At 40.2% G+C, this 20,238-nt stretch overlaps 3 protein-coding genes across 3 annotated transcripts; 2 read left to right on the top strand and 1 right to left on the bottom strand.

Moving 5' to 3' along the window:
- Positions 1 to 270: 270 nt before the first annotated feature.
- On the bottom strand, positions 271 to 2,751 carry LOC103454215 (protein TIFY 3B-like). Its single transcript, XM_008393810.3, has 5 exons — positions 2,315 to 2,751; positions 1,381 to 1,483; positions 1,071 to 1,272; positions 915 to 972; positions 271 to 793 (listed from the first exon to the last, which is right to left on the bottom strand). Exons 1-5 carry the CDS (start codon positions 2,428 to 2,430, stop codon positions 640 to 642), a joined length of 633 nt encoding a protein of 210 aa, XP_008392032.2. The 5' UTR covers positions 2,431 to 2,751; the 3' UTR covers positions 271 to 639.
- Positions 2,752 to 13,786: 11,035 nt separating this feature from the next.
- On the top strand, positions 13,787 to 17,772 carry LOC103454206 (vacuolar protein sorting-associated protein 27-like). Its single transcript, XM_008393802.4, has 10 exons — positions 13,787 to 14,067; positions 14,598 to 14,654; positions 14,749 to 14,816; positions 15,660 to 15,870; positions 15,949 to 16,049; positions 16,359 to 16,434; positions 16,540 to 16,599; positions 16,666 to 16,716; positions 16,830 to 16,908; positions 17,482 to 17,772. The coding sequence occupies exons 1-10, from the start codon at positions 13,993 to 13,995 to the stop codon at positions 17,559 to 17,561; spliced, it is 858 nt and encodes a 285-aa protein (XP_008392024.2). The 5' UTR covers positions 13,787 to 13,992; the 3' UTR covers positions 17,562 to 17,772.
- Positions 17,773 to 18,860: 1,088 nt separating this feature from the next.
- On the top strand, positions 18,861 to 19,839 carry LOC103406981 (E3 ubiquitin-protein ligase ATL4-like). Its single transcript, XM_008345947.4, has one exon. The coding sequence runs from the start codon at positions 19,067 to 19,069 to the stop codon at positions 19,715 to 19,717; it is 651 nt and encodes a 216-aa protein (XP_008344169.2). The 5' UTR covers positions 18,861 to 19,066; the 3' UTR covers positions 19,718 to 19,839.
- The last annotated feature ends 399 nt before the right edge of the window (positions 19,840 to 20,238 follow it).

The raw sequence follows: 20,238 nt of genomic DNA, 5'->3' as shown, positions 1-20,238 counted from the left end.
CTGGATTTATTCCAACTATTAGGTAATGTCAGCGGGGTTGCAATACGCCCTGCCGCAAAGCACATGAAATCTTGCAGAAAGAAAGAACTGCAAGAAATCGAATGCAATGCGGTGTGGAGTGCTGAACACCCGTGGACCCGTGGACTCGGGCCTCACACAGTACAATGTACCTGCCGGAACTTTCATTTGGGGTTCAGCCACCGTACCTAACTGCCGAAACCCAATTGACCAATGCACTTTGGGTGCCATAGAAATCCAAAACCAAGAAAATGTTGTTCAAACTTGGATTAAACATAACAAGCAGCTTAAAATTCACCACACGACTAAGGTCGCACAAATAGTTTGTTATCTGTTTGGCAATTCCACAATGTAAAACGACGAATACAGTCGAACCGCCTCGGCATAAACAGGGCTAACACATCTACGAATTCTTCACCAATCGAACACAGAATTCATCTTCGACCACCAATCTGTCATTTGGGGTTTTGTTTCTGTTTCAATCGACGGAGAACTTGTACACGCACGGCCCCGATTACACAAACGGGCTACTCCGACACAACAATCACTGGTTAAATGTAGGTCTTTGCGAAATTACAACAGATATCCTGAGACATAAACAGGGATAGTAGTTCAAGCTGGCTAGGCAACAGAACTTGGTTGAGTTTCTTCCTGAACCATGGCGGATTGTTTGAAGCAACCCACACCCGGAGAAGCGTTATCGCTCTGGATAGTTTTTGCATTGTCGTCCTTCGGTGTTGCTGGCGAAGTAGGATATGGACTGTTGCTGACCATCCTGAAAGAATGAACAAGAAACAATAAAAACGAGAATTAAACACAGTAATTGATGTGTAAACTGAGATGGCCTAGGTGCGGTGACAGAATGAAAACCGATACAGGATTTAGCAAGGGGGCACCTGTCCCGTCGCTTCTCCAGGAAACGCTGAAGAGAGTGTCTCCTTGCAATGGGAAATTCTGAACCAACAGAAACAATGAAGCCGGAATCACGAGGCCATCATTAATACTCTCATAAGGAATTTACAATCACCGTGTCGATAGTACTGAATTCTTACCAGCTTGCAATTTGCAAATGGAACTATTCTGCTCAGGGAAGGGCTGGACCACTGGTGAACCAGGAGCAGTAGAAGATTTTTGCAGCGTCGACGATCCTGTGCGAATCAGTGGACTTGGAGGACAGCTTGTCGCGCTATTCTTCACATCACTCGTCTTCTTATCAGCAGCAGCAGCGGCCGCAATAAGCATAAGTTCCCGAACCTATGACACATTTAAGTGCACAAGTACAAAATTTGTCAAGCTCATAAATGACCGAGTTACATGTAAAACACTTATGCTTGTGCTGTTTAAGTACAGAAAATAACGTACCTTTTCTGCAGTAATGGCGTCAAACACGCTAACGCTCCCAGCGTAGAAGATGGTGAGCTGAGCCGGAGCAGGACCGGTAATGTTTAGTGCAGATGGTACTTTCCTGGCACCCAAACATAAAGAACAACAACAAACAAAGTCTCATGTGAGCCTTGCATGAAACAGACGTGAAAACTGAGATTGAACAGACTAGTCGTAAGCGCTTTTAACTCTTCCAGAAGCATCCAGGCTCATAAAAGCGCTTCTAGCAGAAGCGAAGCGCTTTTGACAAAAACAAACAGCCCCAAATCTAGAGTTGCTTTTAAAAGAAACAGAGTTACATGATAACTTAATCTGCTATATATTTTGCCTTAATTTCTTGTTTCCAAAACAGAAAGCACCACAAAAACATTAAGCACAAACACAATCTACCGACATCATGAAACTACCAGATCAGATCTCAAACAAAATCACATTAATCTTTCCAAATTGCTAACCAACAAACCAAACAACGTTGGAAAATCCGAAGGAAAACAAACATGAACAGTATCACTCTGGAAATTGCATCTGTGGGGGCTCATAAATCCAAATTGACCCCATCTAAATCAGATAATTACAACTAGTGCAGGTGAATTTTCTTGTCTTTTGCAATTAAACCCCCAATAATATACAAAATAATATCTTTTTCCATCCCCAAGAAACTAAATCTTCCTAAATCCAAAACTCGGTCAAAGATTGACCCTTTCTTTCCAAACCCTTTTCATTCAACTGAAGAATGACCCAAAATTCGTACCTAAGTTGACTAGAACACTATGCTCCGAGTCCCAAGACACCCATATTTGAATCACCCTCTTAATAGTTTAAATCAATTAGAATATCGCTCGAATCAAAAAAGAAAAAATACCCAACAAAAAAAGTTTCTAAATTTGCAATTTTTTTAAAAATTTGAGCTCACCTGGTGTTCTGCAGATCATCCTCCGTCTGGTTTGGCTTGTTTTGGGCAACCATTTCTTCTTCCATCTCTGAAAGCTTCACCTTCACATCGCAACCAACTTCTGCTTTTTCCTCCATTGCTTTTTTTTTTTCCTCACAGTTTGTTGCTTGCTTCACAACTTTCCCAGAAAGTGTTGAGAAACACCAAACAACTCATAAAAAAAGCAGCGTCTTCCGGTGACCAACTCACCCAACCTCTCTCTCAATTATTAATTAATTTTCACCATTTTCTTAATTTCCCCACGTGTTTAAAATCCAGATGCTTTTTGGCAATTTAATAACGTTAACGACAACTCAGCCGCGTTTGGAGGTGCTATCTGTCGCCTTTGGAGTTGTCGTGACCACATACGATCGTGTGGTCACAAAAAATGTTTCTAACTATTTGTGTTGATGTGAGATGTTCCCGATAAGGTGAACTGCTTGAATATATTGGGTTATTGCTATCTTGGGGAAATTTCTTACCCATACGTTTTTTATCTCAAGAAAAATATGAGTTAAGAGGAAAATCTCGAGTATAACCAGTTGCACCACGATCAAACTTTAGGGCTTGGATCGCGGTAGAGAGGATAGTTTGATTCCAAGCAAGAGTATTTAAACTACTAAACTCTACATTACTGATAACATCAGCAACAAAATTAGATTTCCTAAAACTATGCTTCCAAGAGATATTGAGAAAAGACAAAGTCAAACTTACGATATCCAAAATGTTATTTTGGTTCTTTGAGGAATGCCAGATCTCCCAATCACCGCATCAATGACCAATTTGAAGTCGACGCAAATATTTTGAAATCCTCTATTAAGAGCCATTAATGGAAGCATCTGTAAAGCCAACTGCTGCAGCAACATAAATCGTATTTTCTCCAAAACACCTTGTCCTCGTGACAATAATGTAACCACGATCATCGTGAATTATGAACCCCACTGCAGCTCTCTGATTAAAAATGTTGTTTACTTTCATGTTTCTTACTTCTTTTAAGATTAGACTTGAACATTCACTTCTATTAAAAATTTTGAGTGATATTTGGACAGTGACACTTCAAAAAAGTTATCTGAGAAGATTTTATTTGCCTTGTCCTTTTTTAAGAAAAGAGCTGCTAGAGTACGAAATAGTGAGTGAAAATTATAGGTAGAATAGGAAAAACTCATTTAAGCTAGTCTCAGCTAATAGCTTCTTATGCGACTTCACGTGAAATAATCAATTATGGGACCGTTCTTTAGAAAAAATACATGCAAACTTTAAAATGATAATGACTTTTTAGCAGTGTTTAAAAATATCCGCTTAGACACTAGGCAGTTAATAGCTTCTTATGCGACTTCATGTGAAATAATCAATTATGGGACCGTTCCTTAGAAAAAATACATGCAAACTTTAAAATGATAATGACTTTTTAGCAGTGTTTTAAAAATATCTGCTTAGATACTAGGCAATTGATCACTACTCTAATTAATGCTTAAGCATTTTAAAAAAAAAAAACACATAAGCAGGTCTAGGCTTCCCCTTAGCTCTAGCCTAATTGGTTTTAGGCGGGTCTGCAATTTTGTGACTTTTATGCTTTAATTTTTTTTTTTAAGAAAATCGTTTAGGGTCACAACTCTCTCTCTCTCAAATAGAAATTAGATAAATTTCATTATGCATTTTATGTTTTAAATAAATTGTAAGAGACTTTCTAATTTAGATGAACATATTATATGCTTGTTCTTATGTTCTATATCTTTATTCACTGCTCGACTAATGCCTTCTGCATTTTAGTCGATCTTATTTGAATAGTTCTCTAAAAAAAAATTATATCAATACCCCACTTGGACTTTTAAGCCTTCCAAGCTATAGGAATCATTAAAAGTGTAAAGCTTAACCTAATCTCAATGGCAAGCAACACTATTATCATGATGGGACATGGGTAGAAGGAGAATATGTCTTCGGAGTGCTACTTCGAGTTCTCCTAATTAGAAAATCTAGTGAGGCTACAAGGCTTGGCAAGTGAAGATACAGGACTTATCGTTCACATGTTCTTACTTCATATGGGGGATCATATGGAACTGTGTAAGTTCTAAGGACAAAGCCTTGACAAGTGAAGATAAGAAGTCTAACTTCATTAGTTTCTAGTGTGGCTTAGCTATCATTTGAGATTATATATCAACTCATGAACAGTTGGAAATGTAATTTGCTTCTTTATAGAGATAGTAAATACGTAGGGGATTAGTTCACTAAATGGTTTTAAATTATCTCTTTAAGAGAGTTATTTAAGGCATTAAATGGCCAGTGACCTTCGGAAAAAATATCTAAAACATGGGAGAGTTTATCCAAGCATATGCAAATTACTTTGTAACTCCTAACATATGTTCTGAAAAACTTAACATTGAAAACAACTAATCTCGAATGAATTTATTTCCATGCATGGATATGAGGTTTGTGATGGCCATAGATTGTAGATAGTCAACCTAATGGTACAAATTATAAATGTTTGACTAGAGAGTAAATTGTATCATCAAGTGGAATGAGTTAAAAGCCCGTAATTAGAGAAGTCATAGTGGAAACCTAACCTAGTTGATTGGAGATCCCAAGATCTAGGTTCAAAAAGGACAACTAAATTTGGACAATTCGGAGTAGCACTGCGGAGATATATTCTCCTTCTACCCCTGTTCCATGATGATATCAGTGTTGCCTGCCATTGAGATTAGGTTAAGCTATATGCTTTTAATGATTCCTATAGCTTGGAAGACTTAGAAGTCCAAGTGGGGTATTGCATGATACTCTTAATAGGAAGTCACCTATCTTGAGCGAGGAATGTGGCCGTTCCTATGAGAATTTTATGAAAGACTTAATTCTCTAGAGCACTCACGAGAAATCGGAAATTGTTCAGGGCCGAAATGAACACAACTGAGCAACCACGGGGTGTCTGGGAATGTATTGTGTGAGTACTATTGTCTTCGTTTACACAAACAGGTATGCAGTTCAAGACATCGAGTTCATTAATTAGTCAAGTAAATCCGATAATAATTCAGTACGAAAGGTTTAAAGCCAAAAGCCACCTATCTCGATGCAGTAATTTTCTTACTGAATTCTCTCTAGTGTTTGCATTGTCATTTGCATAGTGTTGAGTCAATTTCCATTTATGAGGGAGATTGTTGGAAAATTTATTATTATTATTATATTAAATAAAATAATTAAATGAAAATTAGAAGTGATGTCTTTTGGTGGAAATATGTGTCTATCCTAATGAAGAGTTGCAACTTTTGACTATTCATGAATGATCACATGTTTTCCAAATAGGTGTCTCAAATTCTATAAATAGAGAAGCTCCTTACAATCATCAAATAATTTTGCATTTACATTATCATACATAGAGCGCTAAATATTATAGAATCTCATTGAGTCCATATGAGAGGGTTTTCAACACAATCGTGGTTCATGGAGCTTTGTGATTTGGAGTGCTACTATTACAAGGATGTGGTCGTTGTGTCCTAGGAGATAAGCGCTGATTAATCATGAGCAACGTAGTGAGATGTAAACTTGTCTTAAGGACAAAGTGTCTAACACTTACCTCGGCCGAATTTTCAGATTTTTCTAATCCATTATGTCATGTTCATTTAATATTATTGACTCATGCACATGCATTAATTTTGATATATAATTGCATGAATTATTTCTTAATTGTCTATATGATTTAATATAGCAATTAAAACATTTTTTTTCTTCCCAACAAGTCGATATTATTGTTGTGGTCTATTTTATCTGACAGAGAGAGTAGGGCCGGCGGCAGAGAGAGAGAGGAGAGAGATGTGTGTTTGTAGAATTGTAGGGGAATGTGTGTGTTGTTATCCCTCCTACATTGTGCCTTTATTTATAGTAGTAAAGGGAGAGAAGATATTTCTTCTCCTCCAAGTAATACAAGTTGTAATAGGAAAGGATAACTAGAATCAAATCTTATCTAGGATTTACACAATCATACTTAAACTAGGAATGTTTACAACACTCCCCCTTGAGTGGGTAAATACTCAAGGTAGATTCAGCATCATGCAGAAGTTGAGGAAGTCGACTCGCCGGCACTGATTCCAAGGAACAACGCTTATTCTCAATAAGGTAGGAACTTGCATAAGTAGTAAGTCTCACTAAAAAACCCTAAGGCTATGGCAAAAACCCAAGTAGGGACAAAATCCATAGTCTAAGGAAAAATGCGTGAGAAATGCAAAGTCAAAAAAAACGTCTACAGGACGTCATCAGGGATATGATTAGCCCAAGGTGGGTGCCTCGTTAAAACCTAGTTAGGTAGCAAAAACCCAGTGGGAAAAATGCTCATAATCGTAGGGAAAAAGAGTACATTAAGATCAAGCAAGTATCTAGAAGATACTCCCCCTGAGTTTGACATAATTCCACAGAGAAATAGCAAAGTTACAACTCAGAAAGTTTACACATACCAATTCCATGAACAAGCTTCTGAAACGTCGCATTCGGTAGTGATTTGGTGAAGAGGTCAGCCAGATTGTCTTGTGATCGGATTTGCGTGACTTCAATCTTCTGATGCTCTTGTTGTTGATGTGTAAAGAAGAACTTCGGCGCAATATGCTTGGTGTTGTCTCTTTTGATGTAACCCTTCTTGAGCTGTTCGATGCAAGCTACATTGTCTTCAAAAATCGTCGTCGGGGCATTAACGGCGGGATGAAGATCACAGGAGCTTCGAATATGGCCCACTACTGCTCTCAACCAAAAGCATTCCCGAGTTGCTTCATGTAAGGCGAGAATTTCAGCATGGTTAGACGAAGTGGCAACTAAGGTCTGATTAGTTGACCTCCAAGATATTGCGGTGCCTCCAACGGTAAAGACATAACCCGTTTGAGAACGCGCCTTGTGCGGATCAAATAAGTATCCAGCGTCGGCATAACCAACAAGGCGAGAATCAACCCGATGAGCATAGGGTGCGGCATCACTCGAGGATTCGTAGGGATAGAATAAGCCCAAATCCGTAGTACCCTTAAGGTAACGGAAGATGTCTTTCACGCCAGTCCAATGTCTGCGTGTTGGTGCATTGCTGTATCTTGCCAAAAGATTAACAGCGAAGGAGATGTCGGGTCTAGTGCATTGAGCTAAGTATAATAAAGCGCCTATCGCACTTAGATAAGGAACTTCAGGCTCCAAAATCTCTTCATCATCCTCCTTCTGACGGAAAGGATCTCGCTTTGCATCTAGCGTACTAACGACCATAGGAGTACTCGAAGACTTCGCTTTATCCTCATTAAAACGGCGCAACACCTTCTGGGTGTAGTTCGATTGATGTACTAGGATTCCATCCGAACAATGCTCTATCTCGAGGCCGAGACAGTATCGAGTCTTACCTAGATCTTTCATCTCAAATTCCGACTTCAGGTGCGAAGCAGTTCTCGCGAGCTCTTCAGGAGTTCCGATGAGATTCATGTCATCGACATATACTGCAACAATCGCAAATCCGGAATGTGACTTCTTAATGAACACACAAGGGCATAGTTCGTTATTCACATATCCCTGACTAGTCAAATACTCACTTAAACGGTTATACCACATTCTTCCGGATTGTTTCAAACCGTATAGTGAACGCCTCAGCCGAATTGAGAGCGTGTTCCGAGGTTTGGAAATATTTGAACCAGTCAATGTAAGTCCTTCGGGAACTTTCATATAAATTTCCGTATCAAGATCCCCATAGAGATACGCGGTTACTACGTCCATCAGCTGCATATCCAGTTTTTCGGAAACTACCAAACTGATAAGGTATCGAAAAGTAATCACATCCATAACGGGTGAGTAAGTTTCGTCATAGTCAATCCCGGGGCGTTGTGAGAAACCTTGTGCTACAAGACGAGCTTTGTAACGCACAATTTCGTTCTTCTCATTACGCTTCCGAACGAAAACTAACTTGTAGCCAACGGGCTTCACATGTGGAGGAGTAGGAACTACAGGTCCAAACACCTTACGTTTCGCAAGTGAATCAAGTTCGACTTGGATTGCTTGTTTCCAGTTTGACCAATCAGCTCTACGTCGACATTCATCAACGGAACGCGGTTCAATGTCATCGCTCAACATGATCTCAGTAGCTACTGCAAATGCTAATGCATCGTCGACAATCATCTCATTTCTACGCCACACATCATCTAAGCTAGCATAATAGACCGAAATCTCACGATTCTCGGGATGAGGATTCGTCTCTTCAAGGACGCTTCCATAATCTAGAATTTCCTCATGAGTTGGGTAAAATGAGTAAGCGATAGTCGGATTCATGGTAGGCTCTTCAGGACCTTGTGCCGTGGTTTTCCTCTTCCGGGGGTGTGAATCCTTTGAACCAAGGGGTCTGCCACGCTTTTGTGTAGGGGCAGATGATTGGCTAGCCGCTAATGTACGTGGATCACCAGAATTGGCGTCCCGGGCTTCCAGGAGGGTAGTCCGTCGTACATTTGGTACATCCATCTTTGCAGGCGTATTCGCAGCTGGAATATGTGATCTTGTCACGCGCGCTAGATCGGTGAAAGCATCTGGCATGCTCTGAGCTATGCTCTGGAGATCTAATATGCGCTGCACTTCAGCTTCAGACTGAGCGGTGCGGGGATCTAAATGAGACAAAGTGGAAGTCGTCCACTATAATTCGCGTCGTTCATTAGGAACGTTGACGTTCTTATCTCCCCCTAACGACGGGAAGACTGTCTCATAGAAGTGACAATCCGCGAAACGAGCGGTAAACAGATTGCCTGTCAAAGGTTCTAAGTAACGAATAATCGAAGGAGAATCATATCCGACATAGATTCCCATCCTTCGCTGAGGCCCCATTTTTGTACGTAAGGGCGGCGAGATCGGCACATAGACCGCACAACCAAAAACGCACAGATGCGATATGTCGGGTTCGCATCCGGTGACCAACTGAAGGGCACTAAATGGTTGTGTCGCAACAGGCCTCAGGCGGACCAACTTTGCTGCGTGCAATATTGCATGGCCCCAAGCAGCGATCGGGAGCTTGGTACGTATGACCAACGATCGAGCAATCATTTGTAAACGCTTAATGAAAGCCTCTGCCAGGCCGTTCTGGGTGTGAACATGGGGTACAGGATGTTCAACTTCAACCCCAACCGACATGCAATAGTCATCAAAAGTTTTAGATGTGAATTCTCCAGCATTATCCAATCGAATAGATTTGATCGGATAATCAGGGTGGTGAGCCCTGAGCTTGATAACCTGAGCCAACAGTTTGGAGAATGCAGCGTTCCTTGTGGACAACAAGCACACGTGTGACCAACGTGTAGAAGCGTCAACCAAAACCATAAAATATCTAAATGGTCCGCAGGGAGGTTGAATCGGTCCACAAATGTCCCCCTGAATCCGTTGTAGAAAAATGGGAGGATTCGAATGAATCTTGTCATAAGAAGGCTTAGTAATAAGCTTTCCCATAGAACATGTTTGACATGCAATTTCGTGGATCGAACCTAAGCTTCGGGTTAGTGGATGCCCGTGTGAAGTTTTGAGGATACGGCGCATCGCTATTCGTCCAGGATGTCCCAAACGATCATGCCAAAGTGTAATTTCGTGCGCGGTCCCTGTGGTAGGGCCGGCCACATAGTGGCATTCTATGGGGCGTATGGTCGTAGTATACAGACTACTCGGGTTACGCTCCATCTTCTCTAGAATACGCTTCTGGCCATATTCGTAGGAAGTTACGCACAGAAATTCAACTCCGTTTTCTACGTGGGTTTCAGCGTGGTAATTGTTATCTCTAATGTCCTTGAAACTTAGTAACGTTCTTCCGGAACGTGGAGAATAGAGTGCCTCAGCAATGGTCAAGATTGTACCATTGGACAACATTATACGTGCCTTACCGTATCCTTTGATCAGGTTGGATGGGCCTGAGAGGGTTGTCAGAGGTGCATTCTTAGGTACGAAGTTAGTGAAATAGATGCGTTCACGCAAAACAGTATGCGTGGTTGCACTATCTGCCAGACAACTAACTTTCCCATTAGTCATACCTAGAATGAAAAATTAATTTGAATCGGTCACATGCATAAAAGTTTATAAAAACAAGTATCAATTCAAAATAATTTCATTTATTCAAGGAAAAAACTTAATATCCAAAATAAATCGCCAACTAATAATCCAAAACATAAAGGAAAATTGTTCAAAATCAACCAAAAACAAGGTGGGGTTCGGCCACAAGGTGGAATTCGGCCCCAATTGTCTTATTTTAACTGAAAAATAAGTCTATGTCTAAGATTCTAATCTTCCATAGGAGTGGTATCCTCCTGAAAATCAGAAACCTCCATCTTTGTAGTCTCCGGTTCGTCCACTTGCAGGAAGTTTGATTCAAACTTCGTACGACGAGAATGATATGCATCCACAACCTTCTTGGGAGCACGGCAAATACGGGACCAATGATCCTTGGAACCACAACGATAGCACATATCGTCATTCATTGTGGCAGGTGCTTTGCCCTTATTCTTGAAGTTCGGGGCCTTGGGAGCGAGGTTTGGGCGCTTCTGGGCTTTGTTTCCTCCCTTGGATGGGCCTTGGCTCTGTTGACCTTGGTGGGATGGCTTCTGGCCGCCCTTACCACGCCTCTTTTGACGTTTTGGGTGCTGATGAGTGCTATAATGTGCTTCAGGCACAGCAGTAGCCCCAGTAGGTCGAGCTTGATGATTCTTCATCAACAGCTGGTTCTGCTTTTCAGTAAGAAGTAAAACAGAGATCAAATACGAGAACTTAGTGAACTTCTGAGCTCTATATTGTTGCTGCAGGACAATATTAGAAGCAGAGAAGGTCGAGTAGGTCTTCTCCAGGAGATCCTCTTCAGTCAAAGTTTCATTGCAAAACTTGAGAAGTGATCGGATTCGACAAACTTCAGAATTATATTCATTCACAGACTTAAAGTCTTAGAAGCGCAAGTGCTGCCAGTCGTGTCTTGCTTCAGGCAAGAATATGTCCTTTTGGTGATCGAAACGATCAGCTAAAGCGACCCATAATGCACGTGGATCCTCCTCAGCAAGGTACTCAGTTTGTAGAGCGTCATGGATATGTCTTCGGATGAAGATCATAGCAGTGGCTTTTTCAGCCTCGCCAACAGGTTTATCTGTTGCTTCTTCAATAGCAGGACGCAAGTTCTTTGCAGTGAGGTGGAGCTTCACATCTTGAACCCACTTGAGGTAGTTCCTTCCAGAAACCTCCAAAGCGGTGAAGTCGAGTTTGTTCAAGTTCGACATGTTCCTATCACAAAATAGATGGACAAGATGTGGTTAGTGTAATGGAGAAAAAATCAATCCATTCACATAGGAGTAGAACATACAGGTTCTAATAGACATGTATTGGTTTAATTTTGCATGAAAAACTTCGGGTTTTCATGGGTGATATGTTTAAGTGAAAACTTCGGGTTTTCTAACAAGGCATGTGTATAAGAAACTTCGGGTTTCAAAGTAATTATGAACTTCAGGTTCATATATTCCTGCAGGCAAACACAAATATATATGCAAACAAATATGCAAAGAATATATGCAGAAATATTGTATAATGATAAGTGAATTAATTTATTTTTGGTCTTCGGGGCCAAATTAAAGTGTGGGTGAAAATATAAAAACCCATATTATTTAAAAAAATTAAATAATAAAATCTCGGGGCCTAAAAATATAGGCCGAGGACCCCCGGGTGTAGGCTGCAGGCCCACGGGGTGAGAAGGGAATGGGCTGCTGTGTGCAGCCCTAAAAAAAATTTCTCTTTTTTTTTCGGTATGGGCCGCTGCAGGCGAGCCCAGGAAAATAAAAAAAACAAATTGTTTTCTTTGTGGGCTGGGCCGCTGCAAGCGAGCCCAGCAAAAAAAATTGTTTTTTTCTTTTGTTACACGGGCCGAGAGACAGAGCCCGAGTAGGGTTCGGGAAAGAGACCCAAAAGAAATCCTAGCCGTGCTGGGTGTGCAATGCCGAAGAAGAAAGCCGGAAAATTTTGACGGCGTCGGGGTTGTTGGGACTTGGGGTGAGTCATGGTTGTCGTGGACAATCACGGAGATAAGAAAATCTCAACGTTTCAACAACTATAAAACCCTAAAAAAAATTGAAATCGAATTTTTCAAAAAAAATTCCGACGAGATTCCGGTGAATCTCGGTTCAATTACCGACATGGGACGACTTCAGGTCGTTTATAGCAAGAACCAATAGGTTCGTGGTTATGGCTGTAGGCCACTCCATGATCGGGGGACACCATGAAGGGTGTCGGGATTTTGGGTTTTTGGGGCTTGGCTCCGTGGGTTTCTGGGAACAAGGAGAGCTGAATGCTCTCTGATTTGCGTGTGATACCCCATCGCAAAAAAAATGTTTTTTTTTTTTCAATTCAATTATATTATATGCATGTATAATTTTAATGAATCACATATTTACGTTGATGCATATGCAAATAATAGTTTCAATGCATGTACATATGTAGGATTCAATTCATGACAAATATCAAATTCACATAATTGTAGCAATTTTGATGATGAAGCATACACAATTTATGTAGAATCTAAAATACGTAAAACGTAAAGTTGGGTCATGCATCATGGTGAATGTTCATGCTATCAGGGCTTGCAAAATATCGAGTTAAAAGCCGTTGTTTGGAAAGAACCTGATTGCGTGATGATATGGATGAACTGGTTTGATGCAGAAAAAAAAAATCTCCAACGTCAGATTCCTAAGCGCAGCGGTAGGAGCGTGATGATAACGTGTTGTGGTCTATTTTATCTGACAGAGAGAGTAGGGCCGGTGGCAGAGAGAGAGAGGAGAGAGATGTGTGTTTGTAGAATTGTAGGGGAATGTGTGTGTTGTTATCCCTCCTACATTGTGCCTTTATTTATAGTAGTAAAGGGAGAGAAGATATTTCTTCTCCTCCAAGTAATACAAGTTGTAATAGGAAAGGATAAATAGAATCAAATCTTATCTAGGATTTACACAATCATACTTAAACTAGGAATGTTTACAACAATTATCAATTTATATCACCTAACTAAAAAACTATCAACATTTAAATCACATGTTATAATTTGCAAAATTAAATTACCACTTGCAACGTCGTATTCGGTATTCTCTTCTGAAAACGAATATGAGTCTGCAGATGATCTGCACCATCCAACACATTGACTGTTCCAGACAGTTGTGATTATTTAACATTTATATCTCAAATTTTAATCCTTTGAAACTAAAATAGAATAGGAAAATTGAGCTAACTAGCCGCTTTACAAATACACCAACCAAAATTAGCCCTACTTTCAAATATGCAATATCTAATAGTCCTTTTTGACGAAAATACCTTTAATATTAGGCCAATATTATACTAATATTGTCTCGAGAATGTATCAATAATGTGTCGATAACGATAATATCTTCGTCAAAGAGGTCGGTAGAGATTTTAATTCAAGGACTAGTTTTTAGTTAGAGAGTTTGTAAATGGGCCTACTAAGCCCAATGGCCCAATAAAATGATAGAAAAGAAAAGAAAAAACCCGGAATCCAAACTCGGCGGGTAACCCGAAATCTTTGCAGCAAGGTTTCCGATTGATGAAAATTGGTATCAACTAATCTGAGCTCGATGGGGGAGGCAGCCATGAAAATTGAAGATTGACTCGGTCTGTATCAAAAATCGATCATCCACAATCCACAATTTGCCTGCGAGTGAATGGAGCCTCCTTCTTTCCAAGAAGCTCCGCGCTGCGACGTCTGCAAATGCAGCTTCAACGCTTTCAGGCGACGGGTACTCGTCTCTCTGTACATTTTTTTTTTGTTTCGTTCAGAAATTAATGGAATTTGATTGATTTAGAAGCACCCTTTTACCTAATTTGTCTTTCCCATTGAATCCAGAAGGACCCCATTACTTAATTTCCACTGCCATGGCGTCCCATGCTTTATTGGGATCTCAAAGTTTTGTGTGTTTGTTGAAATTTTCCCAATTGGGTACGATCAGAGCTCAAAATTTGATATTTATGGCCATGATGCTTCTTTTATGATGATCTAAAACTGGTTTTTTATTTTTTATTTATTTTTTTTCCCCAATTGGTATTATTGATTGATCATCTTGCTGCAAGTTACAAGCTTTGAATCCGACTTAAGCATTCAGCATTTATTGCTTGTGATTGTCGTAAGCAACTTACATGTCAGAAATCGACATCAGGGAGACTGAGTTTTTTTTAGAGTTAATGAACCTAAATGCTTATAACTGAATTTACTATTTTTGGAGTAGTTTCTTCAGTGCAATTAATGTGCTTTAGTTTATCATTTATGCAGCATCATTGCCGATCATGTGGGCGGACATTGTGCCACGAACACTCGGCAAACCAAACGGTGTGTTTGTTTTCCTTAAAGCTTTGTTTATCTTTGCAGCAAAGTTTCCAGTTGATGAACTTTTAATGAGTGATCATGTTTTTTGCAATCTCAGGCTTTGCCACAGTTTGGCATTTATTCACCCGTTAGAGTTTGCAGTGAATGTTTCAATGACTGCTCTCGGTAAATTACTCCTCATTGAACATTTCAGAATACACATACTTCTCTACATGCTTGTTCAGTTGTATATCATATCTGTTTTGGCGTTTTTCATTCTTCCATTCCATTCTAATTGTAAATATATTTTGTCTGTGACGTTTGTGCTGTCACTACTAGAGTTGATCACTGGCTGCAGCTTAAGACTCTTGAAATCCTATTTTTAATGAGATCTTGGTGAGCTAAGCTTGCGAATTAGTCAACCAATTTAAGTAGTCGACTAGAAATAGAAACTCAAGGGAAGTTGCCACAGATGACAACTCCCAGTAGAAAGCTACAGTTCAGGTTACATCTTGCCTTGGTTCTAAAGTTGGTATTTATTTCTTTCATTAAACATTCAAGGGCTACTCGTTTGTTAAGTAGTTGGTAATAAAGTATTACTAGGCCTTCAGGGTTGTGATGGTGCTTTAGTGGCAATAATTGGCTAACGGACCTGAGAAGGATCATACAGGTGTACTAGTTTCTTAATCATGTTTACATATGGAGACTCATGGCATGCCTTCCCCTAGCGTGTGTAGTTGTTCATATACACTTGTACTTCTTACTCTTTCCTTTTGCCGTACTGCTCAAAAAGTATGCTTAGTGAAGAATACTGAGCACTTTACAAGCCTCCACCTTATTTCTGTGTTCCATTCTGATATTCTTATCTTTCTTATTTATGCCTACATATGCCACCCCACGCCAAATTGCTATGGTTGGGATATCTTGTCCTTTGCTCTTCTTCTCTCAATTATTTTTCCTTTTATTTTCTCTGAAGGAAATGAAAAACCTTTTGTACTATTGGTCATTTTGGAATTTCTTTTCGCACAGAACTACCAAAGGTGACGGACAAGCTTCTTCAGATGGAGTTGATGGTGTAACAGCTTCAGTTTCTAGATTGGACATTGATGCAGATGTAGATTCAAAGGCTGAACCAACTGTACAGTATCAGCCTGTGTCAGCCAATTCAGACTGCAAGTGTGGAATGCCTTTATGTATTTGTGAAGCGCCAGCGCCATCCGTGGATGCAGCTCCCTTACAGGTATAATTTTTCCAATTTCTTTGGACGTTTCTTCTGCACCTTGTATTTGTCTCAAGGTCATATTTTTGCTTGTGGCAGAGCAAAACCATATCCACCTCTGCCCCTCGGCCGACTCCAAAACCGAAGAAGACAGAAACTACTTTAAAACCCAAAGCTTCCACGTCTAATAGCAAGCAGAGGTTGGTTGCCTCTAGGTTTTTGCCTTCCATATCTTTAACTCCTGGCCTGACATAATGGATAATTTTTGAATCTTCATTTGCTCTGCTATTTCTGTGTGATAAGGTCACAATGTAGACATGCAATTCTATTCGGAAATTGTAGCCATTCTATAGTGGCCATTTCATCCATTTGTTTCTGTAAACTTTAATTCATTGATGTTGGTAAACAATAATGTTTTTGCATTATGCTTAACTGTAAACTGGCAATGTGGGATGTTTGTCCCAAGGTACACTGTGTATGGTCTGTAATTATTTGTATAAACTTTGCAGTTCTGTCTTCAATCTTGGCCAAGCAAACAATGGAATTTCTGATAAAACCCAGACAGATTATGAAGCCAGTGGGGAGGTATAACTTCAAGTTTTATATTTAATCACCAAAGGTACAATCATGCAGAAGAAATTTATGAAATTTATTTGCTCTAGATTATGACTTCTTTATGTGCATTTTTAGGGTATGAGAGAAGCTATAAAGAATAGTGACGTTGCTGCCGTCAAGAAGCTTCTGAGTGAGGTATTAACATTAGAGTAAAATTAATATCTAGAAAGTGGATTTTATGAAGCACTCTCATTTTGGCAGGGTGTTGATGCGAATTACCATGACAAGCAAGGACTTTCTTTGCTACATTTAGTATGATCTCTCTCTCTCTCTCTCTCTCTCTCTCTCTGTTTGATGGTCGTAGTTGTCTGTGCATGTATCAATCGTTTCAGGGCTTAAACTTCTTTTTGTGACACTAATGTCAGGCTGCAGTCTTTAATCAGACTGAGATAGTTTTTGCCCTCATGGACGGTGGAGCACGCCTGGACTACAAGAATGCACAGGGTAATTTTTCCTCAGTTTTCTTAGAATTTAAATTGTTGTTGAACTTTATTTGGTAAGGTAGCCAATAAAGATAGCCAAGGCATGAGTGGGGAATGTCCTGTCGACATAAATTTTTGTGTTTGAATGGTCAAATTGTGCTTCAGTTAGTTTTGTATCCATCTGGTTGTCTCTTTTGGTGAATCTCTCCTATCATCTGCCCAAAAGCTAGGAAATGAAAGGTGGTGATAATAAGAGCAACATTGCTTCTGGAATACAAGACACCGCCATGAGTTGTCTTACCTCTTCCATAAAGGTGCATGTCTTACCAGCGTGGAGCATACCCCCATGGAAGTGGGGTGCGTGCAGCGGGTACCTGTTTAAATGAAGTAACATAAGTATCAATGTTGTTTTCTGGAGTCATAGATGAAAGAAAAGTAATATAAATATCAATGTTGTTCATTTGAGTCATAGACAAACTCTTTTTTTCGCTTACATTTGGATAATAGCCGAGAACACTTTAGTAGCTAGTAGGCAACTTTTGTTCACAGATTGCATCACTTGGTCACTTCTTGACTGGCTCCTTCTTACATACAGGGGAAACACCATTGGACTGTGCTCCCGCCACGCTCCAGTACAAAATGCGACAGAAGATGGAAGAAGATAAAAGAGCGTGAGAACTGCAAGTCTGCGGCTAAGCTATTGAGCATCCAAAGACTGATGTATAACCATTTTTAAGATACGTGTGCAACTCATTTGTTTCCGCTCGAGAAGATTTTTTGAGAAACTACCTTATGGGTTTCTGTTATATATGACACATTTGGCAAAGGACAAGCAACGCTACATTTTTTGAGTGTCAATAAGAGTTTGCTCCGATAGCATTGGAAATATCATATCATCTTCTGTTTGTGATTGGGACACTATTACCTTATCCTGGATTTTGATGCGAATTATGCAATAAAGTTTATGCTTTTGTGGGTTTTGGTGTTTGCTGAAAGGTAATATGGCATCATCCACTTAACTTTTTCTTTGGTAAGTGGCTTTAGTCAACTTTTGCATTGAGGACGTAAGCAATAAGGCAACGGTCATATGTGGGGTGCGTTCTTATCGCTAATCACGGTGAAAAGTAATGGGAAATTTGGAAGAATTGTTGTACCTTGGTGGAATGTGACTAGGATTTGGTGCATCAAAGGTGGCAACTACGCATGCAAATTGCAATGAGTCATGCCCACGTATCATGAAAAAGCTATTTATCAAAAGAAAAAAAAGGTATCCACTTATGCATTCTTGAAGTTCAATAGTAGAGTGCAAATGACACAAGAAAATGAGATGTCGGAGCGGTTGTCAGCTATTGATGCAAGTGAAATCTTATAAAGCATTAATGATTGATAATTCATGTCGTTGATTTAAGTGGTTATTAAAATGTATCGGCAGATGACTGTCATCTATGTCATCAATGACAATTGTGCACACAATCGCTTGTATGATTGCCCGTGGTCAGTCTAACTAGATCTCATAATCTATCAACCGCTAGCTACCACCCATGTACATGTAAGCGACTATGGTGGTTGTCAACTATTGATGTAAACATGCATCAATGGCTAATTGACAACTATATTAATATAAGTGAATCTCACAACATATCAGTGAGTTGACACGTGGACGACAATTGGCAACCCATCTCATAACACAATTGGCCATCATAGTAGGTATATAAACAAGGGGACGAAATTAAAAGAAAAAAGTTAGTTGTAATCTTATGATCAGATCCACATGTTTAACCTTTAATGATGATGCATTGCAGAACTGAACTTATACACTAATAGTCTAATTCCACATACTAATCTTTCTAATTAATCAACTAAACAAACATAATTAAGCGTATTTAAAACCATTGATCCACCGACCTTTGCAACCGACTCAGAAACGCACAAATAAATCAACCAATAACAAATTAAACGACAACGGTGACGAGTCAGTCGGCCACAAAGCCAAAAAGCAGACAGACCCACAGGGGGCTCCACACGCATGACTCTTCCACTTCACAAACGCAAACCCACCTCTTTAAAAGCAGCCGGATGGCATTGAGAACTTCCCCTTTTCCTCCTCCTTCCTCCTCCTCCTCCTCCTCCCCCGTTTTTCTTCTCTTCTTCCTCTGCTTGCTCTGCATTTCTTTTTTGATATGGTTTCTTCGCTGCTCGCATTTGCTCCGATGGGTTTCTTCGTCATCGACGACGCGTCCTCATCGGCCTTGATACTGAGCCACGTACTGTACAAAGCGGCCTTTGTAATTGCTTTGATGAGATGGGTTGTGTTCTGGGCGCTAAGACTCAGGCAAACACTCACCTCCTCCTCCGCCTCCGCCTCCGCTTCCTCAGCCGCCGAGCAGGGTTTTGATTTCCTACAGGCGGAGTACGATAAAGAATCTTGCTCCCGTTCCACCTCTGCTTCTACCCAATTGATCAGGGACGGTCTGATTCAGACCACCTTCGAGGAAGTCACAAGGCGGAGAGGGAATTACGGAAGCAACGGCGGCGGCGACTGCGACACGTGCGCGGTGTGCTTGAGCCAGCTGGAGATGGGGGACGAGGTGAGGGAGATGCGGAACTGCTGCCACGTGTTCCACACCGAGTGCATTGACAGGTGGCTGGAGTACAATGATCGTCCTCATCACCATCACGACGAGGACAATCACAAGACTTGCCCGCTCTGCAGGACTCCATTGCTGACGTCATCGCAGATACAGAGCCTGAGCTGGGATCACAGCAGATCGCAGCCCAGCTGGGCTGTTGAGAGACTGCTCTACCTTTTCGGGGATGATCTGGTGTTGTGATTTGAAGAACTGTAATTTTACCCTAGAGAGCGATTTTGGTTAAGCGAGGTGTTACTGTGTAAATTCTAAAATGTAATTCTTGATTAGTCCAAATTGATAAATAAATAGATATTTGTGAATTATATCGTGAGTTAAGTGTGAGTTAAGTCAGTTGTTCAATCGGTGCGTTTTCAATTTTAACTCGGTTTTAATCCAGCTGGACAGATAGTATATTGTCTTGCACTCGAGTTCAAATCGAAATAAATTGTTAGAATATTGTTTTGTCAAAATTTGAGTTTATTTTAATTAGAGTATCATTTCGTAAAAAACTGAGTTAATTTTGGGCTAGGCTATGAGAAGATTTTCTAATTTAATGGGGATTTTTCTCTCTTTTAATTTTCGGTCGTCGGATCGGATAAATTGAAGAAGATCAAATGACAGAAATTAACAAGGGTGTGAGAGAAGTAAAAATGGGTGTATGGATAGCACACCGCTAATTTTGGGCTAGGCTATGGGATGATTTTCTAATTTAATGGATCCTT

Source organism: Malus domestica, chromosome 02 (genome assembly GCF_042453785.1).
Source record: "Malus domestica chromosome 02, GDT2T_hap1".
In the NCBI taxonomy this organism is placed as follows: Eukaryota; Viridiplantae; Streptophyta; class Magnoliopsida; order Rosales; family Rosaceae; genus Malus; species Malus domestica.
Note: the sequence above shows the minus strand (reverse complement) of the source record. Positions and strands in the feature narration are given on the sequence as shown.